The sequence below is a fragment of the Platichthys flesus genome, chromosome 6 (genome assembly GCF_949316205.1).
Source record: "Platichthys flesus chromosome 6, fPlaFle2.1, whole genome shotgun sequence".
Lineage (NCBI taxonomy): Eukaryota > Metazoa > Chordata > Actinopteri > Pleuronectiformes > Pleuronectidae > Platichthys > Platichthys flesus.
Genome location: NC_084950.1, coordinates 25,863,633 through 25,890,030, shown reverse-complemented (window position 1 = coordinate 25,890,030; position 26,398 = coordinate 25,863,633). Strand labels below are relative to the sequence as shown.

General features: G+C 41.0%; 1 protein-coding gene across 1 annotated transcript in view; it reads right to left on the bottom strand.

Annotated features, from left to right (window-relative positions):
- Nucleotides 1-539: 539 nt before the first annotated feature.
- Nucleotides 540-26,398, bottom strand: part of LOC133954797 (alpha-1,3-mannosyl-glycoprotein 4-beta-N-acetylglucosaminyltransferase C-like) — a 52,692-nt gene continuing 26,833 nt past the window's right edge. The window contains exons 3-5 of the mRNA XM_062389286.1: nucleotides 3,680-3,813; nucleotides 3,422-3,569; nucleotides 540-3,316 (exon numbers count right to left, since the gene is read on the bottom strand). Coding sequence (XP_062245270.1) covers nucleotides 2,148-3,316; nucleotides 3,422-3,569; nucleotides 3,680-3,808 — 1,446 coding nt within the window. The 5' untranslated portion in view covers nucleotides 3,809-3,813 and the 3' untranslated portion in view covers nucleotides 540-2,147. The remainder of the gene's footprint in view (nucleotides 3,317-3,421; nucleotides 3,570-3,679; nucleotides 3,814-26,398) is intronic.

Sequence of the window (26,398 nt, the reverse complement as noted above, 5' to 3'; positions counted from 1 at the left end):
AGAGCTCTAAGTGCAATTGGCAAAATAGCCCATATGGTTCAGCACAACTACATAGATCACCTTCAAAAGGTCATATCTCACCCAAAACAGTTAACTCAAGTTTCAAAACCAAATCATTTTCTCATATAAATAGTCAGTGCCCCCAAAATGAAAATTTCCTTCTCGATTACTGTTGCTCATCTCTCAAAATAACATAGATGGTTCAGCAAATCTCCATAGCACACCTGCAAAAGGTAATATCTCTCCCAAAACAGACAACTCATCAGTCAAAACTAAATCCTTTTCTCATACAAATAGTCAGTGCCCCCAAATTGAAAAGTCCCTTTGGCATTGTTTAAACACTACAGGTCAAAATGTTTAGATGTTTTGTCAGTATGGCAGTGGACCATAGAAATATCCCTAATGTGCACATTTCAATCTTGGCTCAGTCCTTGAATGGTCACTGAATGGTTACAGTAGATATTTTCTTTCCAGAATATTATGTGTATCAAACAGAAAAAAGATTTATTCAAGGTTTCACATAAAATATGTTTATTGAACTCATACTGCCATGGAAATTGTTACAGTAATTGCCATACATCATGGTTACAGTAACAGAAAATGTGTACAGCACTATATACTGTCAAACAATAAGCACATCAAAACTAAAATTTGGTATAGTGATATATGACCTTTTGAAGGTGATCATGTAGTTGTGCTGAACCATATGGGCTATTTTGCCAATTGCACTTAGAGCTCTGAGAATGTCATTTCTGTTTCGTGAAATGAGCCAAAGCAATTGAGAAAAACTGTAAACTTACTGTGTGATTGGTGATCAGATGTGTGAAACTCAACCTTGATTACTAAAGTTCTAGTTGCACCTGAAAATTAAGCCGATGATCAAAGATATCCTTATTACAGTATATACCATGATGTTTTTCATGGTATAATGTGCCTGTACGATTTTGACAGTGGAGTGAACTATTGTGCAGGTGATGATGTACACAATGAAATTATGTCAACATGTTCTGCAGAGGACGACCACTTGACTGAGAAGCGACAGTCTGTTCTGACCAGCAATATATATTAAAATGGTAATTGGGCTAACTGAAGTTAATTGTACCTAACCGTTTGCAAAGGTGTGCTAAATCATTTGAAATTTGTGCAAGCTGCAAGGATGTGCTAATACAATTGCAATTTGATTAAAGGAATGAGATATTCCAATCTGTTGTGAACAAGTGCCCAGTGGTTTGGAGGTTTGCACGTGTTGTTTTGATGTCATGATGTCATTTCTGTTTCGTGAAATGAGCCGAAGCAATGGAGAAAAACTGTAATTTACAGTCTATGCATTCAACATGTCAAAATAAGCCGTGAAGGATGTTGACACAATCCAAGACATTAATCATGAAAGAAATGTTACAGTTTGGCGAGAGGAACACAGATCATCGTGAGAAGTTGTTTTTCTGATGCTGAGCTCGTCTGTTCCTACTGAATACTCCAATTTCATTGTTGACCTGCAGGAGAAGAGTCACCTTCCCCAGCAGATTTCTCTTTTAAACATGCAGTAAGATGATCACACTTTTGGATAAGATATGACATGTTTTTCTTGTCATCAGGTTGATGCTTGCTCTCACAATCCACTCTAACAAAATATAGTATATGGATATAGAAATAGTCATATGCTTGGTAAATTTTAGAAGTACAAACAGATATTTACCTCAAAACTGAATCCATCCTCATTCATTTTCAAACTTAGGATCATAAATCGGAGGCAGCTATTCATTAATTGTCTCTGGCTGCAGATATGGGTATGGACTGAACCAAGAAAACATCACGTATATATGAGAAGCTTGTTGTTTTTTAAGCTCTGGTTCTGAGGAGTTCCCATTTAAATGCTTGGAAAGAAGGACAAATGAAAGCAGCCAGGTGTGAACAATTTTATGTACAGATTTTTCTGAAAATTAACGTGAGTATAAAGCCTCCACACTGTACATGTTGGTAATTCTGATACATCCCAATAAAAAAAGTAGTACAGTACAGTGGATCAATGAACAACCCAAGAAAAATATGGATTGTTTTAGATCCAGTAAACAGCCGTGGTCCAAAATGAAGTGCATTCATCATTAACACAATACATACTGATGATGATCATTACAAAACATCCTCTGTTACTTCTTTAACTGGCTCAAAGGCTGCGTCGTCCATAAGCTGATAGTCCTTATGATGAGCCACTCTTTCTGATTGGCAGTAATAACTATTCGCACACACTCAATGTCAAAGCCAATCTTGTGGTACACATTGTTAACCTCAATGTTTCCACCTTTAAACTCCCCTAATGTGATGTATGATGAACACTGTCTTCCCTGTTTAGTTTCCACAGACTTCTGTCCCACTTCAAGAGCTCCATGATGAAGAATGTCATTCTGCCGATCCTCTGTACCTGTAACTATCTTAATTCTGCTGATTTTAGTTGATTTATTAAAGATTATGAGAAAGAAATCTCCAGTGCAGGGAGGTTTCCCCCAAAAATACTCATCAACTATACTACTGTAAGCCTTGGTTGCGTCATAGTTTTCGAAGACGTTGATGTTTGTGTAAAGGCTGGCAGGGGGGTTGTCAGGAATATCTATGGAGTCTTCCTCAAAGTCGTCGTCCTTCAGTTTGTTCTCCGCTCCTTTGTAAGATGAGTAGTAGCCCATGTGCTGGAAAAGCGAGGGCTTGAAGCGGATCACGTCCTTCTGGGCCAGCAGACCCCTGAAGTGAATGAGGAGCCAGTCACAGGGCATCTCCTGGTAGAACATGAGCAGGAAATGAGCCAGACGTGGCAGGTCTCTGGAGTGGTACAGCTTCCCGATGTAGCCCAGCTTGGAAAACTCCAGCATCACCCAGTAGGAGCCTTCTCTGGAAGTGATAACCTTCTTCAGGGCTGTCAGGAAGTTCCTGGAGCAGCGCACGTCGTCCTCTAACATCATGTAGAAGTGAGAAAGGTTTGTGCAGAAGTTGAGGAGGAACGCATAGTCGACGTTCTGCTTCGAGCGGAAACGGACACGGTCCTCCGGGTCGTTATAGTTCCTTTTCAATCCATCCAGCGACGGGTAATACTCCTCTGGTGCCTGGATCACCAGGAGGCGTCCGGATATGATGTGGTGAGCAAACTTCCTGGTGATTTCCTGAACCAGATTCTCACACCAGACCAGGTCAAAGTCGGCCAGGTGGACCACAACCACTATCTCTTTCAGTTCCTCGTAACTGGACTGATCAAAGATGGATTTGATGGTCTCAAGTAGATAATTCCCTTTTTTCCTCTTGACAGATGACAAACCAATGGTAAGATACTCTGTGGACAGAAAACACTCAAGTCAGTTATATATTTCTTGTTGCTTTAGATGAAATGTTTAGACCTCAGCACCTAACTTCAAACAAGTTTGGAAGAGACACCTACTTCTCCGTGGCAGAGGAGTCCCTGCCAGATAGCGATAAGTCACATTAATGGTCCCAGAGAAGTTGGATAAGTCTCTGAATGTGTGGACATATCTTTCAGAGTTTGCAGGATGCATCAGTGTCTCCCCCAGCCGTCTTTTATCAGCCTCCTAGAATTATAAAGACAACGATTACAGGAAAATTACACAAGAGCATTTGAGAGAAAACATCTGACAGACACATTTGAGCTTCATCATATTTGATAATGGGTGAAACCTACCAGCACATATCCACCATCCATGTAAAGGTTAAAAAAGAGCAGAAAGGTGATGAGGAATCCAAGAAACGGGAACATTGACCTCTTCCTGAAACACCTCATCTTGTCCACAGACTTCCATATCAGCCTCATGATCGCTGCAGGAAATCAGAGACAAACAGAATGCTGGTCAGTTAAAGATTGTAAAATGTATGAGGGCTTATAACCATGGCTACTTTTTATAAATTCTAATCCTTGAAGACATTGGGGTTATGACATTAAAACTTATGATCAGTGAATAAAAGAATAAAGACCTCATCACCTGCTTCAATCTACAAGTATGTATTAGTTTTGCTGTTACTGAAGAAAATTATCAGAAAACAAATCAGCAATATTTTCCGGACAGAAAACTAATTATTTAACTAATTTAACAAACATAAATGTCCAACATTCACCGGTTTCAGCTTCTTGAATGAAAGAAATTGCAGCCTTTCTTTTTAATTTGATTCATGCAACTTGATGTCTCTGGATTGTGTTCTATTGATCAGGAAAAACAAGCACCTTCTTGTTAATGTGTATATTTTATATATAATAATGTATCAATAATATATATAATATTGTTTATAAACTATAAGCAGTGGAGATGGAAAAGGAAACATGGGGAGAGAAGGATGGCAAGACCTGTATCAAACAACAAGCCCCCAAAAACTATTTTCAAATTCCATTTGGGATCTGGAAAATCACCATTATCATATTGTATATAACATTTTTTATTCTTAATTAGAGAATGAAAATGTTAGCAACCTGCTGCTTATTTTCACATCCAGGAGACCACTATTGATGGAAAGTTACAAATTACATTTACTTATTCACTAACTATTTGACGTCTAACTATTATTTGGGTATTTCCATTTTATGCTTCTCTTTACTTATACTCCACTACTACTTCAAGAACCAAATATTGAACTTCAACTCCAAACACACATGTATAAGACTCTCTACTCCTTTGAAAGTCAGAGTACACCCTGACCAGGTCACACATCTATCACAGGGTGAGATAGAGCCACCGATTGCTACCTTACTCTGGATTGTGTGAGGAATTTGGAGTAGGGGAGAGTGGGGTAATGTGAGACATTGGGTAATGTGATACACCCCCTGTATCTAGGCAACGGTACACATTTGTGGTCATGTGACCATAATGTTTTCAAACCCCTCCCATTCCCCCCTTGCCATGAAGGAGAAGTTGGTGCTGGTGCTGTGGTAATTATGTAAAAGTAATTATTTTAGCTTTGACCTTAATCAACTGTGTGTCAAAACAAATTGACTAAGGTAGAAAAACTTTTATCATACATGTTGATGAACTTCTACAAGTTAAGTTTAGTCTTAAACATATTTTAGTGTAATATTACATTACATATGTTTTATTTTTAATTTCATAAACATTGTAGAAAAGCTATCATGCCAAGAAACTACACCACGAAGACAAACTGGGGCCAAACACCCCTCGCAGAGATGAAGAGTGCAGCCGCTGAGGTAATGCAAGGAAAGGTATTTATATAGATTAAAATATATATTCCACAGGCTATTTTAGCTAAAGGGATGCACACAGTGATGCAGATTGTATCTAACTGCGTCTTTCTGCTGTTTGGTGTTGAGCAGGTAGTGCACAGTGGGTTTCTCAAGCTTTTCCGCTAAAACAGCTGCAAGAAGAAAGACACTCAGAGCGTATACTTCTGCTATGGTCCAATAATCCCCTTAAATTAAATCAAGCTGCACAAATTCATAAACTAATAATATCAGTGGGCTTTATATGAAATCAATAAATTATCCCTTGGGAAATCTGTCAAGATCAAAAGTGGTCTATTGACAATGTGAAAGAATCTGAAAAGAAATTCCTGGATCCACCAGGATCCAGTTCTTCGCTGACCTCTACCACATCCTTTCCCCAGGTTTCATGGTAATCCGTTCAGTAGTTTCTGCATAATCTGATGAAAACAGGGTTGATGAACTGGACCAAAACAATGAGCTGAAAGATGCTAAAATGTTTGGTAAATGGTATATCTTTTTATATAGACCTTTTCTAGTCTGGATGACCTTTCATAGTGCTTTATGTTAAAGCTTTGCCATTCACTCATTAACAAACATATTCATACAGTGCTTCTATGTGCAGCACTGTCTCTGTCACACAACACACACACTGCCGGCACAGAAGTCAGCTGCAATTTTTAGAGTTCAGTGTCCCAAACCAGTCGCCCCACGAGATGGAGCTGAGGGGAACTGCAGAGTCTAATGATAAATCTATGTGTTCATCATCAAAATGGCCAATTCCTTATTGTTTTTTGATCCATTGTCAATATAAAATATATTGATTGCTGCAGATTTAGTGAAAATAACAGCAATTGTCTCAAGAAGTATAAATCTTAAAGCTTAATGGACATTCATCCCTAATTGGTTATGATGAGGCACCAACACCACTTCCACAGAGATACAGAAGGCTGATTTCAAGGTTTATCATTGGAATAAACAAAAATTATTGCTAATAATGAGTCACTTTGGTCGTTAATGTAACTGCTTATGAGGGGAGGCATCAGTCATCAGCTCAGGCTGTGTGCAGCTGTCATAGGATTTTCAGAAATGACTAAACAACAGTGACATTTAGGAAAGAACTAATCTCACTCTTGTTCAGTGTGATTTTTCCTCACAGAGTAGACAGTCATTTAACTAAAAAGAATTATCCTACTCAGTATCTGTCCTATTTGGCATCACATCTGAGAAAACCCAACTGATCTCATGACGTCCTCCCTAATTCAGATGCTGGGTAACAACAAGACAAAGCCTACTATGTGAGTAACCATGAGCTCCCCAGTGGCAGGGACAATTTTTGTGCAGACTCTCGCCCCTGCCGCTGGGCACAATAACTCAATAAACAACTTGCTATTTACTGTGGTATTCACTGCTTCAGTTCCATTTTAGAAAAGGAAAACCATCTGCAAGAGAAGATAGTAGCTAGGCCATTTTGTGTTTCTGTCACAAAAGTGCACCTGAGAGACCCAGCGGCAAGAATAAGTGGAAACACAATGACAGCTGTGAGTCAGTTTTATGAAACCCCCACCTCACAAAAGCACCTCCACAAACACACACACCATTATTTGAGATGGCGGCCTGCAAAATCAGATATCGAGATGATGGAGGAATATCTAACAAGGCGACATAATGGCCACATGCTTTCTCCGGAAAGGAAATACTGCTAAGAAATTAGATTTTTGTTTGCCTTCTCTGAGTAAATCTAAACAGCAAACAAAGCGAGAAGAGACCACGCGCATTTATATGGAAATGAAGCTACATCTATGAATAAATAAGCACCAGTTGTTTGACCTGTTTGCTTTATAGTATAATATGCTCCTCTGCTGCCGAGTTGTTTTTGTTTTGATTTTCCCTCAGAAAATTATCAGTGTGTACGAGCGGCGAGCTCATTTCTATGACTGAAGTAATTTTAGATTAGACCTGGTAAAGTAATAACAGGTACAGAGGAATACTAATGAGTTTCAAGATTACACATTGTTATAGGTCCTATGGGAGAGTTTATCTTTACTGGGGAACATTAAAACAGTCTCTGGGAGATTTGTCCTTTCCACTAATCTTTTGTTTTATAAATGTTAACTCCACAGATGACGAGAGTTACAACAGTACTTAATATTAGTAGAAACCTGGCTCTCCTTGTTTGCAGGTAAATCTTCTGCATCAATGCAAAAGGAGGTAATATTAAGATAAAATGGATGATTTAAATAAGCAATTTCTCCTCCCATTAATATTTCCAGGAACTACATCTGATCGGACTCAACAATAGATTATGGACACATTATATAACAGGTAAATTGTCTGAGGATGCTACTGCAGCGAATGTTAGTGAATTACTCTCTTAAATTGCACATTAAGGCTACCAGCAGTCAAACACTCTCTTTAATGGTTTTTTTCTCCTCACTCAGTCTGTCTGTTTTTCTTAAGAGCAAAAAGGAGGAGGATGTTGTGAAAGGTCTGTGGGAAGTTTGTGAACAGTTATGACGTTGAATGGAGGATAATAATTTATTAGCATCAGAAAAAGCAAGGGACACAGACGTCATCAAAGAAGCAAAGAATGATGAGGGACTTGACAACAGGACTTGACAACAGATTTTTAGAGATCTATAAAGCAAATAACATTTTTTAGACGTTTGACTCAACGGTATATATGTAAATAATGCTGAAATAGCTGGACATGCATTAGATGGCAGCAGTTCTACAGATCGAGTCACACATTCAGAACTTCAACACTTAATAAAAACACTTAAATCAAAGTCTGTTAGGAAACAGGGTTTTAGCCATACACTGTATAGCGCAAGTTTTATTCAATTGAATTGGGCAGTTGGGAGTTTTCCACGTTTTAACGACAACAAACTTGTCCCCAAAAACATAAACTGATCTGACCAATCGCATGAAAAAGCTTCTTCAACTGAGTCTATGAAATCATTGCTGACTCCAATCATTCATGAACAACAGGCATTGGATCATTTATCATTACACACCAACAAGCAAGAAGGTAGTTTTAAAATAGTACGCTGCCAATAGTTACGACTGGTAGCGGTCTTTCCGCTGTAGCTGTCCGTGCTCCTGCAAGGTGCATGCAATTCTCGGCGGCCAGTTACAACACCGCCGTTTTGACGCAGGAAAGCCACCTTACCGCCCCTTTCCCTCAGGAAAGAAGTGGTGTAATAAGGAGCACTCAGTTAGTTGCAACCTCACACGATTCACTTTTTAATATGTTTAAAAAGGGGCAAGAAAACAGGCACTCAGCAACAGCTGAAGAACACAACAAATGTCTAGGATTTGAATCCGGTCATGATTGTAATGATTCCAAGCTTGTGGCTCTTCCTTAGGCAGCCCCAAGTGGTTTGACGAGTTTCCCTTTAAAGGTTGGGGGACTTGAAAACAGTTATGAGAAAACGTTTTTAGTCCAAGTATTGACTTTTACATCCAATATAGATTAAAGCAGTGCAGCTACACCTAGATGCCATTCACTGTGGAGTGAACCTCAACAATCACAATCCAGATTTTTGCTTTTAAATAAAATTGCACACACTCACCGATAACAACCCTATAAATATGACAAGATTCACAAATAATTTGCTGAGTAGTCAATCAAAATTCAGAAAGACTCCCTCTGTCAGAGTGTTAAAGAAAGGGGGAAAAAAAACGTGAATCCACAGCTTAATGTAATGGGTTCTTCACTGACGCAAACTGCATCCTTCCACCAAGTTTTGTGTTAATCTTTCCAATAGTTTTGCATAATCCTGCTAAAAAACAAGCAAATATATATCCGTCCCATTCAAGTAAATGGGGCAATGGTCTCATAGAAATACTGTGCTTCTGTTTGGAACACAGGCTTTCTATAGTATACGTTTGTAATAAACCGCTCCAATTTAATCTTTTCTTGGACCTTAAAAGGCACCTCAGGAGCAAGATATTATTATGATGTCAATTCTAAAGAAATTGTGTATTACTGCCAATGATGAAATAACAGATTTTTAGAGTTGAAATTGATGGAGTTGCGCTTCGATTTTTGGACATAATCCACAGTTTTTCCAGGATCACGAACATCAACATTTCCGGCCCATTATAACATAAATCTCAGATCTGAGAATGTTGTCTTAGTGCATCAAACAGCTGAAAAATATGGTTTAAATAATGACCAGTACAACACTGATGAATAATAAAAAAAACTCCTCTTGCTGACATGGTCTGCACCTTCAAAATTCTTGTGAGACGGTAACAGATCATAAAATTAAGCCTCCTTAAAGTATGATTTAAGCAATAATTTAGAAAATTCTGCAAAAGAGGCTGCAGAGTCAATAAATGGACCAATGTGAAAGTCGGCTTAAAGAAAAAGAGACTGTGGTTGTAATGGGAGGCTCGCAAGTTGGAATGTGTGTGTATGAAATGCTGAGGCAGAAAATGCTGCCTCAGCAAAGCAGCCATTCCTGAATAAATAAAGACAGAGAAAGATGGATGGCATACTTGTTGCTGCAGAGACAAAGTGCTGTGAGACTCGACTGTGATGAATGTACACACCAGCTGGCTCACATTATTGACTCCATGAACACGGATGATTTGAAATTGTGAATGGATTTACTTTGTGTTGACCGTGTGATGTTTTCTTCATGTTGCTGCTGCTGTGAGCTCTTAAAGGAAAATCCATCACACAAGACATTTAGCCATATTTTCACTTTCCCTAAGCACAGTCCGGGATAAAAACATGAAGCTGTACTGGTACTTAATTTTTCATGCGTCATGCTCCAAAATGTGCTCGATCCGCATGGCCGTACAAGACTTGAAAAAACAAAAAAGAACAAGTGCAGTAGCAGAATCACAGCTGAAGAACAGATAAACCTTCATGCATGTCAGACTGTCACAAGCACCTCATTAAAACACAATCCTTCTCCTTGGACATTAAACATATGAAATATAAGTATATGACTGAGTGCGCCTGAAACGCATGAAACGTAAACACTTCAAGCTGTAGGTAGGTATTGAACACAAAATTAGCTACTTCGAACACTGTTCATAAACAAGAGCTGAAGCCAACATTTTGACATTTTGACATTTTGACTAGACCTTCTTCAGACACGTTTACACAAAAGACTATGAATAAGACAATAATATAAGGGACTATCAAACAAAAAATATATTTAATTTTCAGAACTCTTCAGAAGATCACACAGTTGAGACTTTCTATTTTGTTATAATCTTAGGTTCTCTAATCAAACAGTTTGAAATTTTAATGGAGGTGGGGATGCACTACCTCATCATGCCATTTTAGGAATTGGTCATGGAGATATCTTTCACTGATCTTTTTTGTATATTCGAGTGCAGAGTAGAATAAAACACATCACTGTGTTTAAGTGTGGTCTTTTCAACTCTGAAGCTCTCTTATTGTTTGTTCTCGTTGTGCAGTGTCACCTCATACTCAAAAAACTAAAAATCCAATTCAAGTCGTAGGCAAATTGGAGAACAAGGGATGAACAGAGACACATTTGGGATGCATTTTAAATTTTTGGGTAACGATGACACTGTCGACAATAAATGTTATAGTCTGTGTTTGTATAATTTAGTCTGTACGAGGGACTGATTTGAGAGAAATTGGACGATATAGGTCTCTCCCTTGAAATATAATGAGTCGACACATCAGTGGAGAAGACAATAAGTCAACTTTTGCGTTGACTCACAGCACTTTTTTACACAGAGCAGTGCAAGAGCAGCACTGTGGCAGGCTGTGAACTGACAGCCCTTTCAGCAGCTCAGCAAGAGAGACGCTCCTCATTGAGGAAGGATTTCATGACTTAGCTATGGCCAAGAATCCACATTTTGGTTCTGACTGACTGAATCTGATGCTTTCATATCCCACAGGATTCCTGAAAAGACATAAAGCAACGTAAAGCAAGAGTCTCAGTAAAAATACAAGAATCATGTGCAGGACTATGGTGTCAAGCAGCTGTTACTTTGGAGAGTTTAATACAAATAAGCATGAACCTGTAGATGATGCAATAGTGTTGAGAAGGCTGATCAATATTCTCATAATTAATACAATTCTGCAAATTCATGAGAAGTAATTAAAGTAAGAATCTCTATACTTCATCACACTCATTATAAGTTACAAGTAAAGAGTATTAAGGCATATATGATAGAAAAACAAATCTGGAGATTTAAAGAGCTTGACATTTGGTTACCAAAAGCAAATCAGGTAATCCTTGAGTTCAAGTGATTATTTGTGCCATATCTGGAAGAATACCCTCAAGGCTTTCTGGAGATATCACAGTCACAAGAATGGACTGGACAGAAGACCTGAAAACAAAAAGCCTCTGGCTACTGGCTTTTGCCCATGCAGGCATAAATATAACTTAAATTTCCTATTTAAACTTTTGTCTTGTAACATTTGTATAATTAAAATGGTATTGATGTAATATTGCAACTTTACTCTGATAGTAATATCATGTCTTCATTCTCATAAGTTTATGACTCAATTCCCATAATATTAAGACTTCATTCCCGAAATCTGAGACCATTACTTTAAGGCCTTAAACAGCCTTAAAGTAATGGTCTTCTCCGGATGTATCACTTTAAAGAACAAACAAAAAAACAATTAACTTTTAAGAAACTTGAAGGAACATCTCTCCACTGCAACAAGAATAGTAATGATGACTTTGTCTGTAATCAGATTATTTAAGATCCTTTTAAATCAAGAGATCAAAACAGGAATCTGAGCCAAGGGCTGTTGATAGCTTTCTTTTAATCCTCTCCACATTATGAACTTCACACAGTCTTGTGGAACTCTGTGAATGTAATTTTATATACGATGCGCGTCTCAGACACTATATCCAGCTATTATTCTCTATCTCCATCCTGCCTCTGCGGGCTTCTGGCAAAGCACTAATGTGGGTCAAAGCACTGATTGCCGTTGAGAGTCTATCCTCATTACAATCGCCACCACTGGGACCCAAGAAGCCTTTCATGTTCCTTTTTAACCTGAAAGGTAAATACACTCCAGCTATAATTTACATGCACTGCAGGCCTGCTGTACAATCTTTAGAAGTAGAGTATCATGTTTGCATACTGAGGGCTAAAGCCTCCTTTAATCATGAGGACTGTGCAGCTATACTTATCATTGATAACATGATCATGATCACTGATCACAGAGAGGTGATTATTTTAAACCATGTTAATCTAAAAAAGGTAGGCCGTTATTACCTGACTACTTTTTAACTTGTCACAGGATAGTTCTGTAAAGTACAGGAATGGTCAATTAGTAGGGATACTTTAAAAAAAAAAAAAAAAAAAATAGAAGGATACATCTATGGCAACGAAGTATCAGTAAAATTAACCCATTAGTCGACTCTTAGTCTCAACCAATGACTAAAAGAAAAATGTGTGCTTCAAACAGCCACAGATTTGAAATATAATAAATATAGTACTTATATAATATATTTTATTTGCTGATTACTTTGATTTGCAGCAAGGTGTTTGATGAATTCCTACAACCTTTCCAAACTGCTGTCGTTCTTATTTCTTTGTTACCTTTATCTAAAGCTCATGTGATATGAGGGTTAGGGATGATTCACCGCCCCAAGTGAAGGGTCTTGTTCACGATGAGGGGATGATGGAGTGGGAAATGGACAGGCGGATCAATGCAGAGTCATCAATATTGCAGATGTTGTAGAGGAAAGTTGTGGTGAAGAAAGAGCTAAGTCGCAAAGCAATTAAGCTTCTGATTTACCTATGCTAACAAGCGTCGGGTCGGGACTGAAAGAACAAGGTCGTAAATGCAAGTGATCGAAAAGAGTTTTCTCTGTCGGGTGGATGAGCTCGGCCTTAGTGGTGAGGAATCCAGACATCCAGACAGAGCTCGTATGGTAGAAGCACAGCTCCTTTACGTAGAAAGAGGACCGTTGAGCTGGTACTGGGCATGCCCAACCGGGAGGAAAACTTTGGGTATACCCAGAACCAGCTGGAGGGACTACATACGCCACCTGGCCTGGGAATGCCTCCGGATCCCCCCTTGGCAACAGCTGTTTTGTCATTTAAATGCTCAGAATAAAAGTGAACCTATTTCAACAGCTGATGAGGATTATGTGATGTGATTGAAAAGACCATGTGGTTGAGATAGTTTGCAAAGTGAAGAGTGAACTTTGTCCCTCAGCATATTCACACAGTGTTACTTTACAAAAGGACAGGTGGAGGAAGCAGAGATAGATACTCTCATGGACATTACTTAGCAGAAAACAGAATTTGACATTGTGTACAGTAACACTGCTCCCACAGCGGCTCATGTCCCAACTTACTCTGAGCGTCCTGTAAAATGAATATGTGGGGTTCTTGCGGTCACAGCGAATCCATATGCAATGCAGAATAATAATGAACAGAAAGTGCTTTCAAAAAAATGCTATTAATTTAATAAAATGGCTACTGAGTGCCTTTAATGAGATGCCCCTTTCATAGTCCTCTGTGTAGAACAACAAAGCCATCTGGTAAACACTATTGTTCATTTGTCTGTTGACATCCAGGCAGTTTATGAGCCAACAGAGACCAGGCTGAGCTGGTGTGTATCTGCGTATGTGAGGCAGGAGACAAGGAGATGAAAAGGAAAACAAACTATTATTCTGTTTTAATTTGAAGAGTGCACACAATCAGCCCCATTATGTTATTTAAGTTAACATTATGGCAAACAATCCTAATGCTAACTGTGATAACGTTTAGGTGTTGAAAGTCTGGAAAAGATCTTCAATCGATCATAGTACATGGAGAAAGATAGAGGCTCGTGCTAGGTGGTCAGCAGCAACACTAGAGAATGACAGGATGACAGTTACTATCAGAGGGTTGAAAGGAAGCAGGCCTTTCTTGGTTTAATCAGGGATATTTGTTGTTGTTCTTCCTCCTTTTTTGGAAAGAAGTAGTGAAAAGTGTTGGAGGGTGGTTGTATGAACTGCAGCCAGGCCCTGCTCAGCTGTTTTCATTAAGAGACACGTCTCTCTTCCAACCAGGTAAATAAACATATAGACGTGCACTGGCTTTTCGTTTCCTCTCCACTGCAGTCAGGTTGATAGAATATAAAAATGAATGTACATCTCTTGTAAGCACTTGTAATTACCCAGTGAAATTTTACGCAGTTGCATCTATTTATAATGTCAATAATGAACCAAACATGAATATTTGTGTATAACTGTACATTTTATACCGTCCACCCCTTTCTCTCTTATTTTATTGGTTTTGTTTCTATATCTGGATTAGCTACATGTTTTCTTCATTGTGTAACTGTGAAAAGCAGTATAGATAATTGAAGGATAGATGTTCATATGAGTTTTTTAAAGTCAATCTCCTATCTAATGCTAATGTAGTCTATAACTTGGAATAAGGCAAACATTTGAGTTTGCCTTTCACACATGAAGAACGCAGCAGGTAATTCTCTTGCTCAGATGCATCACACAATAACACAGAAATCTCCAGAGTGTTCAGGTGAGGGGTAGCGCAGCAGGCAGGAGGCAGGATGTGACATAAATTCAACAGTGGAGATCACAAGATTTTGTTTCGGCATCTGCCCTCATCACCAAAAGCTCTCAAATCTGGTTGTCTTTCTATTTTGACTTCTTTGTCAGCGTCTGCAGCGTGTGTGACACCATTTTTTTTATCCTGAGATATATCATTATGTTAGGAGATAATACGTTTAGAGTTTAGTGCAAATCTGAAAGCATTTATACAATATTTACGTTTTAAGTAGTGAACTAATGCCAAGAGGATATAAGCATAATATATATATATATTAGGGTTGTGAAATGATTACAATTTTTAATCAAATTAATCACAGGTTTCTATGGATTAATCATGATTAATCACATTACCGATTTTCTCTGTATATTTTTGTGAAAACAAAAAATGTATGACAAAAGACGGATATATACATTTAACATGTTTTCTTTTTATATTCATAAATAAACAAATCAATGGTGCTGCAACTCAGCAGTTCTTTGGCAGTTGTTTTGGCTATTCCATATTGAACATTGATATAATCTTCATCCTAAACAGAATTCGGGCTTCTTAGCCATTTTAAGGTTGAATTAAACTTTTTTCTTTTCTTTTTAAATCAAACAGAAATTATTTGAGCTTCTTAGCCATTTTTTTTATAGAATGGTTGACATTTTTTATATTTTTTGTCAAACAACCATTGACCACACCACGACACAATCTAATGCCTCTAAAGGTCCTCTTAGCTAGTCGTTCTTTAGCCTGTTGGTGAGGCAAACTAACTTGTCCACATTCTATGACAGTAAAGCTGACCGCTTCTTTTGCCCAAAGTGTCCTGCGAGTGAAGCTGGTTTGGCGCATTGCACTTGAACTCCCCTTGCCAACAACGCATGCTTCGTGTTGCGGTGGTACTTTAGGCGGTATTACTACTGTGAAACGATAACGTCTTCCAACAGAGTGTACATATCACCTTGGGGTTATTGAATGTTCGATCTTTGTTTTTTTGGAACACGATCTTCCCGTCCAGAAGGTTCTCAGGTTCATCAGAATTATCCATGTTGTTTGTTTGAATGGCAGCTGCCGTCTGACTGCATTAGAGCGGTGACTAGTGCAGAGTGGGCGGAATTGTGGGTATATTGGAAGGTCCTTGTGCGCATGCGTTAAAAAAAAAACGAATTAATCCTGTAATTTAATCATAAGGCGTTAACTCGTTATTTTTCACAGCTCTAATATATATATATAGTAACAGTTTATAATACCTTTTATAACCATCAACTTTACAGATTAAACAAACAAGACATACCGTGTTAATGAGAGAGGGTTAGAGTTTATGGTGAATTTATTTTTGGACCGAACCAGGTAAGCCATTTCCCCTTACATCTTCGTCTTGTTTGGTCACACTTTTGCCTTTGTTCACTTTGCCCGAGGCATATTCGTGAACACATCTTTCTACTGACTTTGCATGCAATTGGGCTGCATCTAAAATTCTCTCCCTGTTCTGTCTTAACACACCTTGTCTCCTTCTGACTGGTGCACGGAAACACCTCATGTCAACTTTTTCCAGCACAGCCACCAACAAAGTGCCATGTAAAAACACAAATGCAGACAAAAATCGGCTCACCATCTTTACAAAACTAACAAACAAAAGAATTTCTTGAGTTACACCTGACACAAGGCTTTTTAACCAAGAGTTGCTGCAAATTTGATTGAGGCACAGAAATGCAATCTCCTGGTCAGAATTAGAGTTGACGCATGAATCTAGAGTCCAGAGGGAAATGTTAATAGAGTTCAGAGGGAGCGAGCTGAGGAATCATCAGCAAGTAAACAGCATTTATTTCGGAAGAAGGCAAATCTTCTTGCTTCCAGCTGAGAGTTTCACCGACTGCATCTCTGCTTGGTTCAATGTGTTTACTTATTCATCAAGGTGGAGGGGGCCAGTGAGTTTGCACAGACTCCAGGCTCCGGCAGTTACCCTCCTCCTGCTGTTGGACAACGGGGGCAGACCAGATTAAAAATGCATGAGAACAGGCATGGCCGCACGACCTGCACCACACATTCGTGCATGTAAGGATGTCAGAATGAAGAGCTGATGTGACTCTCTTAGCATCCAGCAGATCCAAGTTTGTGATGCAGTGTAGATATGCACACTTAAGCCAATTTACTACAAACCGTGTAGCTCTTTTTTTTAATAAAATGTTTGCATGAATATTTGCACAGACATAAGCAGTTGGATTCAAGGTCACAACAGAAAGAAACCTGGGGTTTTAGCAACATGGAAATTCAAAGAACAATATAAAACCGGTACAATTTCAGCTGGCATCTCTTACTTGGTGTGGGCGGCGCTGCTTGCAGGGCTTTGCTGCATGAGGCTAGCGCACACTCGCTTTATGTAGCAGAAAGTACAGTTATTAGCTTATTACATTTAGTGAAAACAAAGTTACTTAAGTAAAGTAAAGATACATTAAAAACGTACAGTAACGAATTGAATGTACTTTGTTACATCCCCTAATGCTGTTACTGTTACGCCCCTAAAATAGAGGAAAAGTGCAGGAATGAAACAGACACGTTGTTCTCTGGCTTCAAGTCCATGGACAATGTATTACAGAAATATAAACACATAGCAATTTCTGACTTTACAGCAATTCTCAAACACATCAGGAAAATCGGAACATTAAATATACAAAATACAAAATACATTTGGAATCTATGAATAAACAACATAATAAACACATTGAAAACATTCACCCAACAACAGTTACGCCTCCACCATACTACACACACAGCGGCGCAGGCGCTGCGCACACATTCGGGCCATGCACGGTCTCTACGTGCTCTGCAAGCATGGCGCATCGGGTCGGCTCTTTCATCTTTAAACTCTTCTAAAACTAAATCAAAAACCCCTGTAACCAAGTATCCCAGCACCAGCGCTCTCCCCACGACCTTAAACACACACATACGTATGCATTCACCATATTACAACTCCTGTTCTTACCTAAAATAGAGGAAAAGTGCAGGAATGAAACAGACACGCTGTTCTCTGGCTTCAAGTCCATGGACAATGAACGAGCCACTCCCTCTGCTGTCCAAACCCGGAACCCCAGTGTGAAAACAACCCATAGGCCAAAGCAACAGATGTCAGATGTCACTAAAGCAACAGATCTCAGATGTCACAGCTAATTAAATCCCTGAAAACACTATATTAGACAAATAACACATCCACCACACACTCCCCTTCAACACAGATGTCGTCCCGACATCATAGCCAACGTCAACATCACTTATCAATATTTACAAGTAGCCAGCAAGGGCACATAATGCAACTGCTCCATTTTGAAATGGTCCACAAACATGATAAGTACAAACACTCTGCTTGTAGAACATTCATCATCGGATGAAGCTTGTTGGAACACTCAGCTTTCTCAATAGTCCATGAATGCATATCCATATCTATATACAAGCACTAGAATTTTTTAACAGTCCATGAGTGTATGGGTATGTGAGCACTCTGCTTTCTTTAACAGTCCATGAGTGTATGGGTATGTGAGCACTCTGCTTTCTTAAACAGTCCATGAGTGTATGTTGGGCGTGTGTATAAATGTCTTCTCGGTGAGGAACAACAGGCTGGTAGTTAAACTGCTGCACTGGGGTCATCCACGTACTTGTCCCTTGGATTGCTCTGAAGGATCCTGGAGGGCACCAGTACCTGAAGTTGCTTTGGGGACCAACGCTGTTACAAACTGGGTTGCCTAGCTGGTTGTATGTGAAGATCCTCGGAGGTCGTCTCTCTCTCACTGGTCGCTAGCATCCTGTTTCAACTTCTCTGTTACTTTCACTCGGAACAGGTTACGGAGGTGCTTGTATTTCCTCTCCCAAAGCAAATTCTTCTTGAACCTGTTCTCCTTGGCCTAATGTCTCTTCTTCATCCAGCACAACTCCTCTGTCCTGAGCTTCTTGCGGTAGGGGTATGTCCTGGCACTGATGCTGCACATTTTGTGAGGGCGTTGTGAGTTCCCTGTCAGCATCCTCTCTGTCTGTGATCACCCGTGGCTTCACAGGCTGAGGCTGGATCCTGGGCATCTGATAGTACCCACAGTCATCGTCATCACTCTCATCCTCCTCCTCTTCTTGGTGAGGTTTCTGCTTATCTCTGCTGGTCTGAGCTGTTATTTTTCTCTTTGACGTTTCAGGTTTGCGCTGTGTCTCTAGCGGTAGGTGGTCACATGGTAACAGGAGATTACGGTGTAATATCCTGCTTCCTCTCCCTTTACCTCGCTCCGGCAGTACTTCATAAATGGGCATGTCTTTTCCCATTTGACGGATGACTTTATGAATGCACTCTTCCCAATGGCTCCGAAGCTTTCCCGTTCCACCTCTGGGTGTCAGGTTCCAAACTAGGACACGGTCACCCTTGTGCAGCACAGAACTCCTCACTTTAGAGTCATAATTTCTCTTGCTCCTCTCAGCACATTTCTTAGCATTTCCTGCTGTGATATCATAGGCCTCTTGCGTTTGTCTTTTCCATCTTCTCATGTATTCCTGTTGGTCTGCAGTTCCTGTCTCAGGAGTCAAACCAAACATTAGGTCAACAGGCAGCCTCGGTGACCTCCCAAACAGGAGATAGAATGGAGAGAATCCGGTGACTTCACAGCGCGTGCTATTATAGGCATAAATGAGCTTAGGAAGTGACTCTTTCCAGTTCGATTTCTGCTTTTCAGTGAGCGTCTTCAACATTTGCAGCAGTGTTCTGTTTAAACGTTCAACTTGACCATTCCCCTCTGGGTGATACGGAGTGGTTCTTGAACCCATCACTCCACAGTTCTTCTGCATCTGTGCAAATAACTGATTTTCAAATTCACCTCCCTGATCATGGTGAATTCTCATAGGAAATCCAAATTTCAGTGCATAATCATTAAACACCTTATCTGCAACTGTCTTGGCGGATTTAGAAGTTGTAGCATAAGCTTGTGCAAATCGTGTGAAATTATCAACTATCACTAGTATGTATTCATAACCCCCTTTACATTTGGTGCAGGAAGTCAATGGATATCAATTCAAATGGTTGTGTCGTGACGATGGGTGTGAGAGGGGCTCTAGTCTGTCTGGAGGGCTTCTTCTGTTTGAGGCATGTACAAATCTGAGACACGTAATGCTCTATCTCTTGCTGCATGTGTGGCCAGAAGAAACAATCTTGAATGAGGGATGTTGTTCGTTCCATAACTTGGTGTCCCATTTCATTGTGAAGTTGTCTCAGAACTGTTGCCTTGTACTTCTCTGGTAGCACCAGTTGTTTTCTGTTGGCAGTCTCTCGGTGAAGTATTCTGTCTCCATCTAAGCTGAGTTTCTCCCAATTCCTGAGTAAACACTTGCTCTGAGCACTGAATAATCTCAATTCCTGCCCCACCGGCTTCTTATCTAACTGTCTAGCGTGTACAACCGGGCCAACGTGCTGATCTTCTTTCTGGGCTTGACGTATAGCTGCTCTAGAGAAAAGCATAGGTGTCCCCACATCTCTCTCTGCACTCTCGATCGCCCTCGTGAACCACACTGTGTTTGCATCTACTGTTTCCACTGCTTGCAATGTTGCTTGTATGGAAGGAGAAGACATTTCCTCTGTGCATTCTTCTATCATTGTTCCAATTTCAAAGGGCATTCTTGAAAGACTATCAGCATCAATGTTCTCTTTTCCCGGACGATATCTGATAGTTAAATGAAAGTCTGCTAGTTCAGCAACCCACCTATGTCCTGTGGCGTTGAGTTTGGCTGTCGTCAATACATAGGTAAGTGGGTTGTTATCCGTGTACACAGTGCACGGTGAACTAATCAAATAATCTCTAAAACGATCAGCAACAGCCCACTTCAATGCGAGAAACTCTAACCGGAATGAAGATGGTAATTCTTCTCAGCTTTGGTCAGTGTGCGGGATGCATGCATACGCGGGATGCATACGCAATAACACGTAACTGTCCCTCCTGTTCTTGATACAACACTGCCCCTAGGCCTTGATTTTAGCTGTCTCAGGGTCTGCTTCAAGTAGAGCATACAGGGGTCCCGCTATTCGAGAGAAGTTCTGAATGTACTGTCGGTAGTAGCTGAGTAGTCCCATGACTGCCCTCACCTCTCCTACGGTTCTTGGCTTCTTCTCCTTTAAAGCTCTCACAGCCAGAGTATCAGCCGGGTCCATTTTACTGCCCTCAGCAGACACCATCCGCCCGAGGTATCGGAACCCACGCCTGAACACTTCACATTTACTAGGCTTGAGCTTTATCCCATACTGCCGTAGTCGCTGTAATACTGTCCTCACATCCTCTACATGTTCGTCAAAAGATTTACTGTAAACCAGAGTGTCATCTAAATATGGAATACAGATCTCATCTCTCAGTCCTGCCAAACATTCCTCCATGCAACGCTGGAAGGCAGCTGGGGCGTTCATTAAGCCAAAGGGGATCCGAATCCATTCATAAAGGCCCCAGGGAGTTACAAAAGCAGTCACAGGTCTGCTCTCTTTGGCAATGAAACCCTGGTGATAAGCTTTACCTTGATCTAGCAGTGAGAACCAATAGTTTCCTCCAAGACCATCCATGATATCTTGTACTCTGGGAATAGGCTGGCGATCAGGGAGAGTTTTTCTGTTCACCTCACGGAAGTCAATACATAGTCTTAAACTCCCATCTTTTTTTCGAACACAGACGACTGGTGAAGCATATGGTGAATTTGATTTCTGAACCCAGCCCTGTGTGATGAGATCATGCAAATAGTCTTTCATTTCACGATACAATGGCTTTGGCACTGAAAGATAGGTTTTTGCAACAGGTTCTGTGTTTTTCAGTGATATTCTGAGTTGCAGTTTTTCTACGCAGCCAATGTCCTCATCTGTTCGTGAAAAGGAGGCAGACTCCTCCCTTACCATCTGATGAGCTCTTGCTCGCTCTGGCTCACTAAGGTGGCTCAAATTCACAGGTGGGTCCCATGCATCGTCAGCAGCTGGGTTACTTTCCACTTTCATGTGATCCAGCTTGTGAGGGGCAGGGCTGGATCCTTCTAGAATGGAGGCTGGATAAACTGCCTGAATGGTCTGTGGGGTTCTGCACTCTCAAAAGAATGGTTGGTTTGTTACCTTTTATCACTTTTACGAGTGTGTCACAGAATTCGAGCCCCTCTGTCCAGCGGGGGTTCACATCGGGCTCCATGATCAGTGTGATGTCATGTTGTGGTGAACACATGAGCACATGACCCTCCACCTGGATCGAAGTGTGTTTTGGAATGTTGATCCTCTCCTTCTTTGTCTTGAAAACATACTCATTCATCTGCTCAGCACGAATTTGTTCCACAAATGCTTTTGCTTGAGTCGGCCCTAGGTCAGGAAATACGGCCCTCACCGCATAACCCATCTTTTCCCGATCAGTGGTGTTGGACTGTTTCAGCTCGCTGTCTATAATGAGCTCAATAACATTTGAGCCAATTATTGGTCGAATAAGCTTATTTCCTCTCATTACAAGTGTGGGGACTACGTCTTCTGTCATTGGAGCTTCTCCTGCAGCTAGTCTGAAAGTGACTTCCACCCACCCTGCATATGGCATGTTCTCACCGTTTGCTGCCACTATGTCTAGTTTGTCGGCTGTGTCCAGTATTTCAGAAATGTCTCTTAGCTTTGTGTCAGGCAAGTATTCTTCTTTCCATAGCTCATCAATTATTGTCACTTGGGAGCCTGAGTCCCACAAGGCTTGAACCCTTATATCTTGGATGTAACAGTCAAACAGATACTTTCTCCCCACCAGTGGAGCCATGTTAGCCTGTTTTTTTCTTGTAGAGGGAGAGTTAATGTTCATACATAAAAGTGGTGCACATTTCTTTTGGTGCACAGGCCAGTTATCAACTTGACATGATCTTGAACAGTAGAGTACTTTTTTTCATGAGGCACATTGCTTTAATGTTACTGTTTTACCCGTTTTCCCACAGTTTTCACAATGTGGGGACACTGCTGTGTAATTGGTCACTCCCTGTCCCGTGGGAGCAACCCTTCCCCGTTTAAAGTGTTCCCGCCAACATGTCTTTGTCCTTGAGCCCGGCAGCCAGCCAGGAAGTGCTCACTGCTGCCACACCTGTAACAGTGCATGCAATAGTCTTCAGTTCCCCGCTGTTGGCAACCGAAACATCTCCTCATACGTCCACAGTTTGGTGGAGGAAAACTGCGCCGTGGGGAAAACCGTTGCTGATACTGGGCAATCTCCCCTCGCTGTCCATGACCAGAAGTGGACCAATATCCTTGTGGCAGTTCCTGCATCTGCTGGCCCGGAAATTGCTGAACTGATGTGCTCTCTGCTCCACCTGCTGGTGGATAATGTCGTGGCGTGTACTGAGGCTGCTGCATAGACTCTCTGATTTGAGACACTTCAGCTTTGAAATCTTTCAATACAGCCATCTCAGACCTCATTTCTTCAAGCTGGGAGAGTAACATAGGGGAAATTTTATCTGATCTTTGTTGGGCAGGCAATTTCTCTTCCTTCTCAACAGGAGAATCTTTGGACTGGGCTGAATGAATCATGACAGGACGTTGTTGTGCTATTAATTTTCTCTTACTTTGGCTCTCAGCTTCACATGCACAAGCTGCATTCATCCGCTCAAGTAACAACTCATCTGAGATGTCAGTCTGTTCAAGATATGGTTGAAGATCACGTTTCACATTATCACTCTGTAGACCAGTCAACACAGTGTGTAGGAACATGTTCTGTACTAAGCTTGGGTCATATTTAAGGCCCGACTCTGCTTCCTGCGAGGCAAACAAAATCTTCTGTCTCAGGTCGAAGGTTCGGATAAAAAAGTTCTGTGGGGTTTCTTTGATGCCCTGCGCCTCAGAGGTGAGCTGTTTATAGAGCTCGGTTGCACTCTTCTCCTGATAGTGAGACCGAAGTATACATCTCAATGTGGCCAATGTCAGGTTCATCTTCCCTTCCAAATAGCCGCGGAGTTGCATACCAGGAGAAATTGCTCTTATCACTGCATCGACAATCTCAAGTTCTGGAAACCCTTTACTTAGGCCATGTTCAATTTGACGAGCTAAACTTGAAAATGTAAGCTTATCTTTCTGTCCTGGTTCACCAATTTGTCCAGATATTTTAAAATCCTTGTGCCATGGGGGAGGTGCAGGGTTGCTCTGTGCGTTGGTGTTGCTGGAAAACAATTTTTTATTTTCTTTGTCCACTTGCTTATTTTCCTCACTTGGTTTCTGTGTCTTTTCTAACTTGAGCTGCAAGGCCTCGATCTCGTTAATTATCTTTTCCCGTTCCTGATCCTTCCTAATCTGTTCCTCATTCACAGCTTCTCCCTGCGTTTTTATGTGTTCTTGTGTTTCACTTGAGGCAACTATCTGGAGCTCAGACATTTTATCCTGAAAATGGAGTAGAAAAGACATTCCCTTATCCTCCAGCTCTTCAAGCTCCTCCCTCTGTATGTGGTTAGAAATTAGTGTCACGAGAGCTGTTAGACTTTTCCCAGTTACAAACTCAAACTCTGGCCCTGCGATGATTAGAAAGTCACATAATTCCACCAGAATATCTCTAGGAAGTACACACAGTTCTCTGATTATCTCCAGTGCAGGTATGAAACAGACACGTTGTTCTCTGGCTTCAAGTCCATGGACAATGAACGAGCCACTCCCTCTGCTGTCCAAACCCGGAACCCCAGTGTGAAAACAACCCACAGGCCAAAGCAACAGATCTCAGATGTCACTAAAGCAACAGATCTCAGATGTCACTGCTAATTAAATCCCTGAAAACACTATATTAGACAAATAACACATCCACCACATTACCAAGTAAGTTGTGCGTCATTTCACATAGTTTGCCTCTGAGAGCTCACAACATCAGACCTTGTAATAAGAAGTGAGGCTTTTGTATAAAATTAAGCATAAAGGTATTCTGTTTATCTGGAGAATGTTTGCAGCAGTGACTTGAACTTACTGGCTCTTTACACCAGTGATTTTCAACCAGTGTGCCACGGCACACTAATGTGCCATGAGAGATGTCAGGTGTGCCGTGGGAAATTATCTAATATCTAGTGTTGCACCGAAGTATCGGCCGAACATCGGTAGCGGCCGATATTCGCCTCGTTTACCGACATCTGCACATCGGTAATAAACCGCCCGATGTGCGGTTGGGCACATCGGGCTCGTGCCCAACCGCTGGGCACAAGCCGCGGCTGGGGGAGCAGTCGCCCCGTCACCCTCCTCTGCACGCTCCCACGTTTTTTTGGGGGAGGTCCTCTTCCGCGGTGCCTCACGGCGTCAGTGGTGCGGAGGCTTTCTTTCTCTTGGACCGCGGGGCGGTGTCCGTCGCCGGCGCGGAAGGCCGGCCGTTGGAGGGGACCGGGTACGGCAGTCGCAGGCGGCGACTCTGGACACGTGTCGGGCCCTTCTCGCGGAACACCTCAGCTACGGCGCCCGCTGGGGGAACCCTCCGTTCGCGCGGGGGCCCCCTCCGGCGGTGCTTCTCGGCTGGCGCCTAGCAGCTGACTTAGAACTGGTGCGGACCAGGGGAATCCGACTCTTTAATTAAAACAAAGCATCGCGAAGGCCCACGGTGGGTGTTGACGCGATGTGGTTTCTGCCCAGTGCTCTGAATGTCAAAGTGAAGAAATTCAATGAAGTGCGGGTAAACCCTCCGGGGAGAGCGTGGCCTAGGGGATAGAGCGGGTGCTCTGCAACAAGAAGGTTGCCGGTTCACCGGCCACTGCTGCAAACATTCTCCCATCTGCATGCCTAAGTGTCCTTGGCAAGATACTGAACCCCTAGATGGCCCCTCATAAAATGATGAGTGTTCTAAAAATATAAGTCGCTTTGGATAAAAGCGTCAGCTAAATGACATGTAATGTAAATGTAATGTAATGTAATGTAAACGGTGGGAGTACTATTGGCACTCAAAACAGGTCAGTCTGAGGAGGTCTGATTTAGACAGGGTAAAAAGGTTCTGTTTTTAATGATCCTTGTGGTATTTTGACAAAAATATGTCACAGACATTTCATTAAGACCCCAAGGAACCATATCAACTGTGGTAAAATGGGTATAATATGTCTCCGTTAAATAAAGTTTAGTTAAATCAAAGATTGTTTCATAAATCTGATTCAATTTGTGCTCATTAAAAGATAAGAGTAATAAAGGGCTGAAATAATTTTAAATTGTGCTTTTTAATACATTTAGAAACTATATTATACCATATACTATATTATATGTATTATATGTACTGTGTTAGGCCATAGAGTGTCATTTTGGTTGGTGGTGTACCCCAGGATTTTGTAAATGTAAAAAATGTGCCGCGGCTCAAAAAAGGTTGAAAACCCCTGCTTTACATTACAGTTTCGCAATTCATACATTGCATCTATGTGTAGCTCTTTGTCACACAACACTTCTACAGTTTTGGGTTCAGTGTCTTGTCCAAGGACAACTCAGCACCCAGATTTGGGGAGACGATATGGCTGACCCTCTTGTAAGTTGCCACCAGCATTTGGTGTTTCAGTACAATTCTCTAAAATAAATCTTTGACTTGTTTTATTCATTCCTATCAAACTGCAAACAGCTGTCTCTAAGCTTGCAGCTAAACAGGGAAACAAGCGGATTTTGGAGCAGCATTTCAATATAAGTCAATCTCCTGCAAAACATTACACTGATTGCAACATTGTTGTTGTTGGTGTCTCACAGACGCTTTG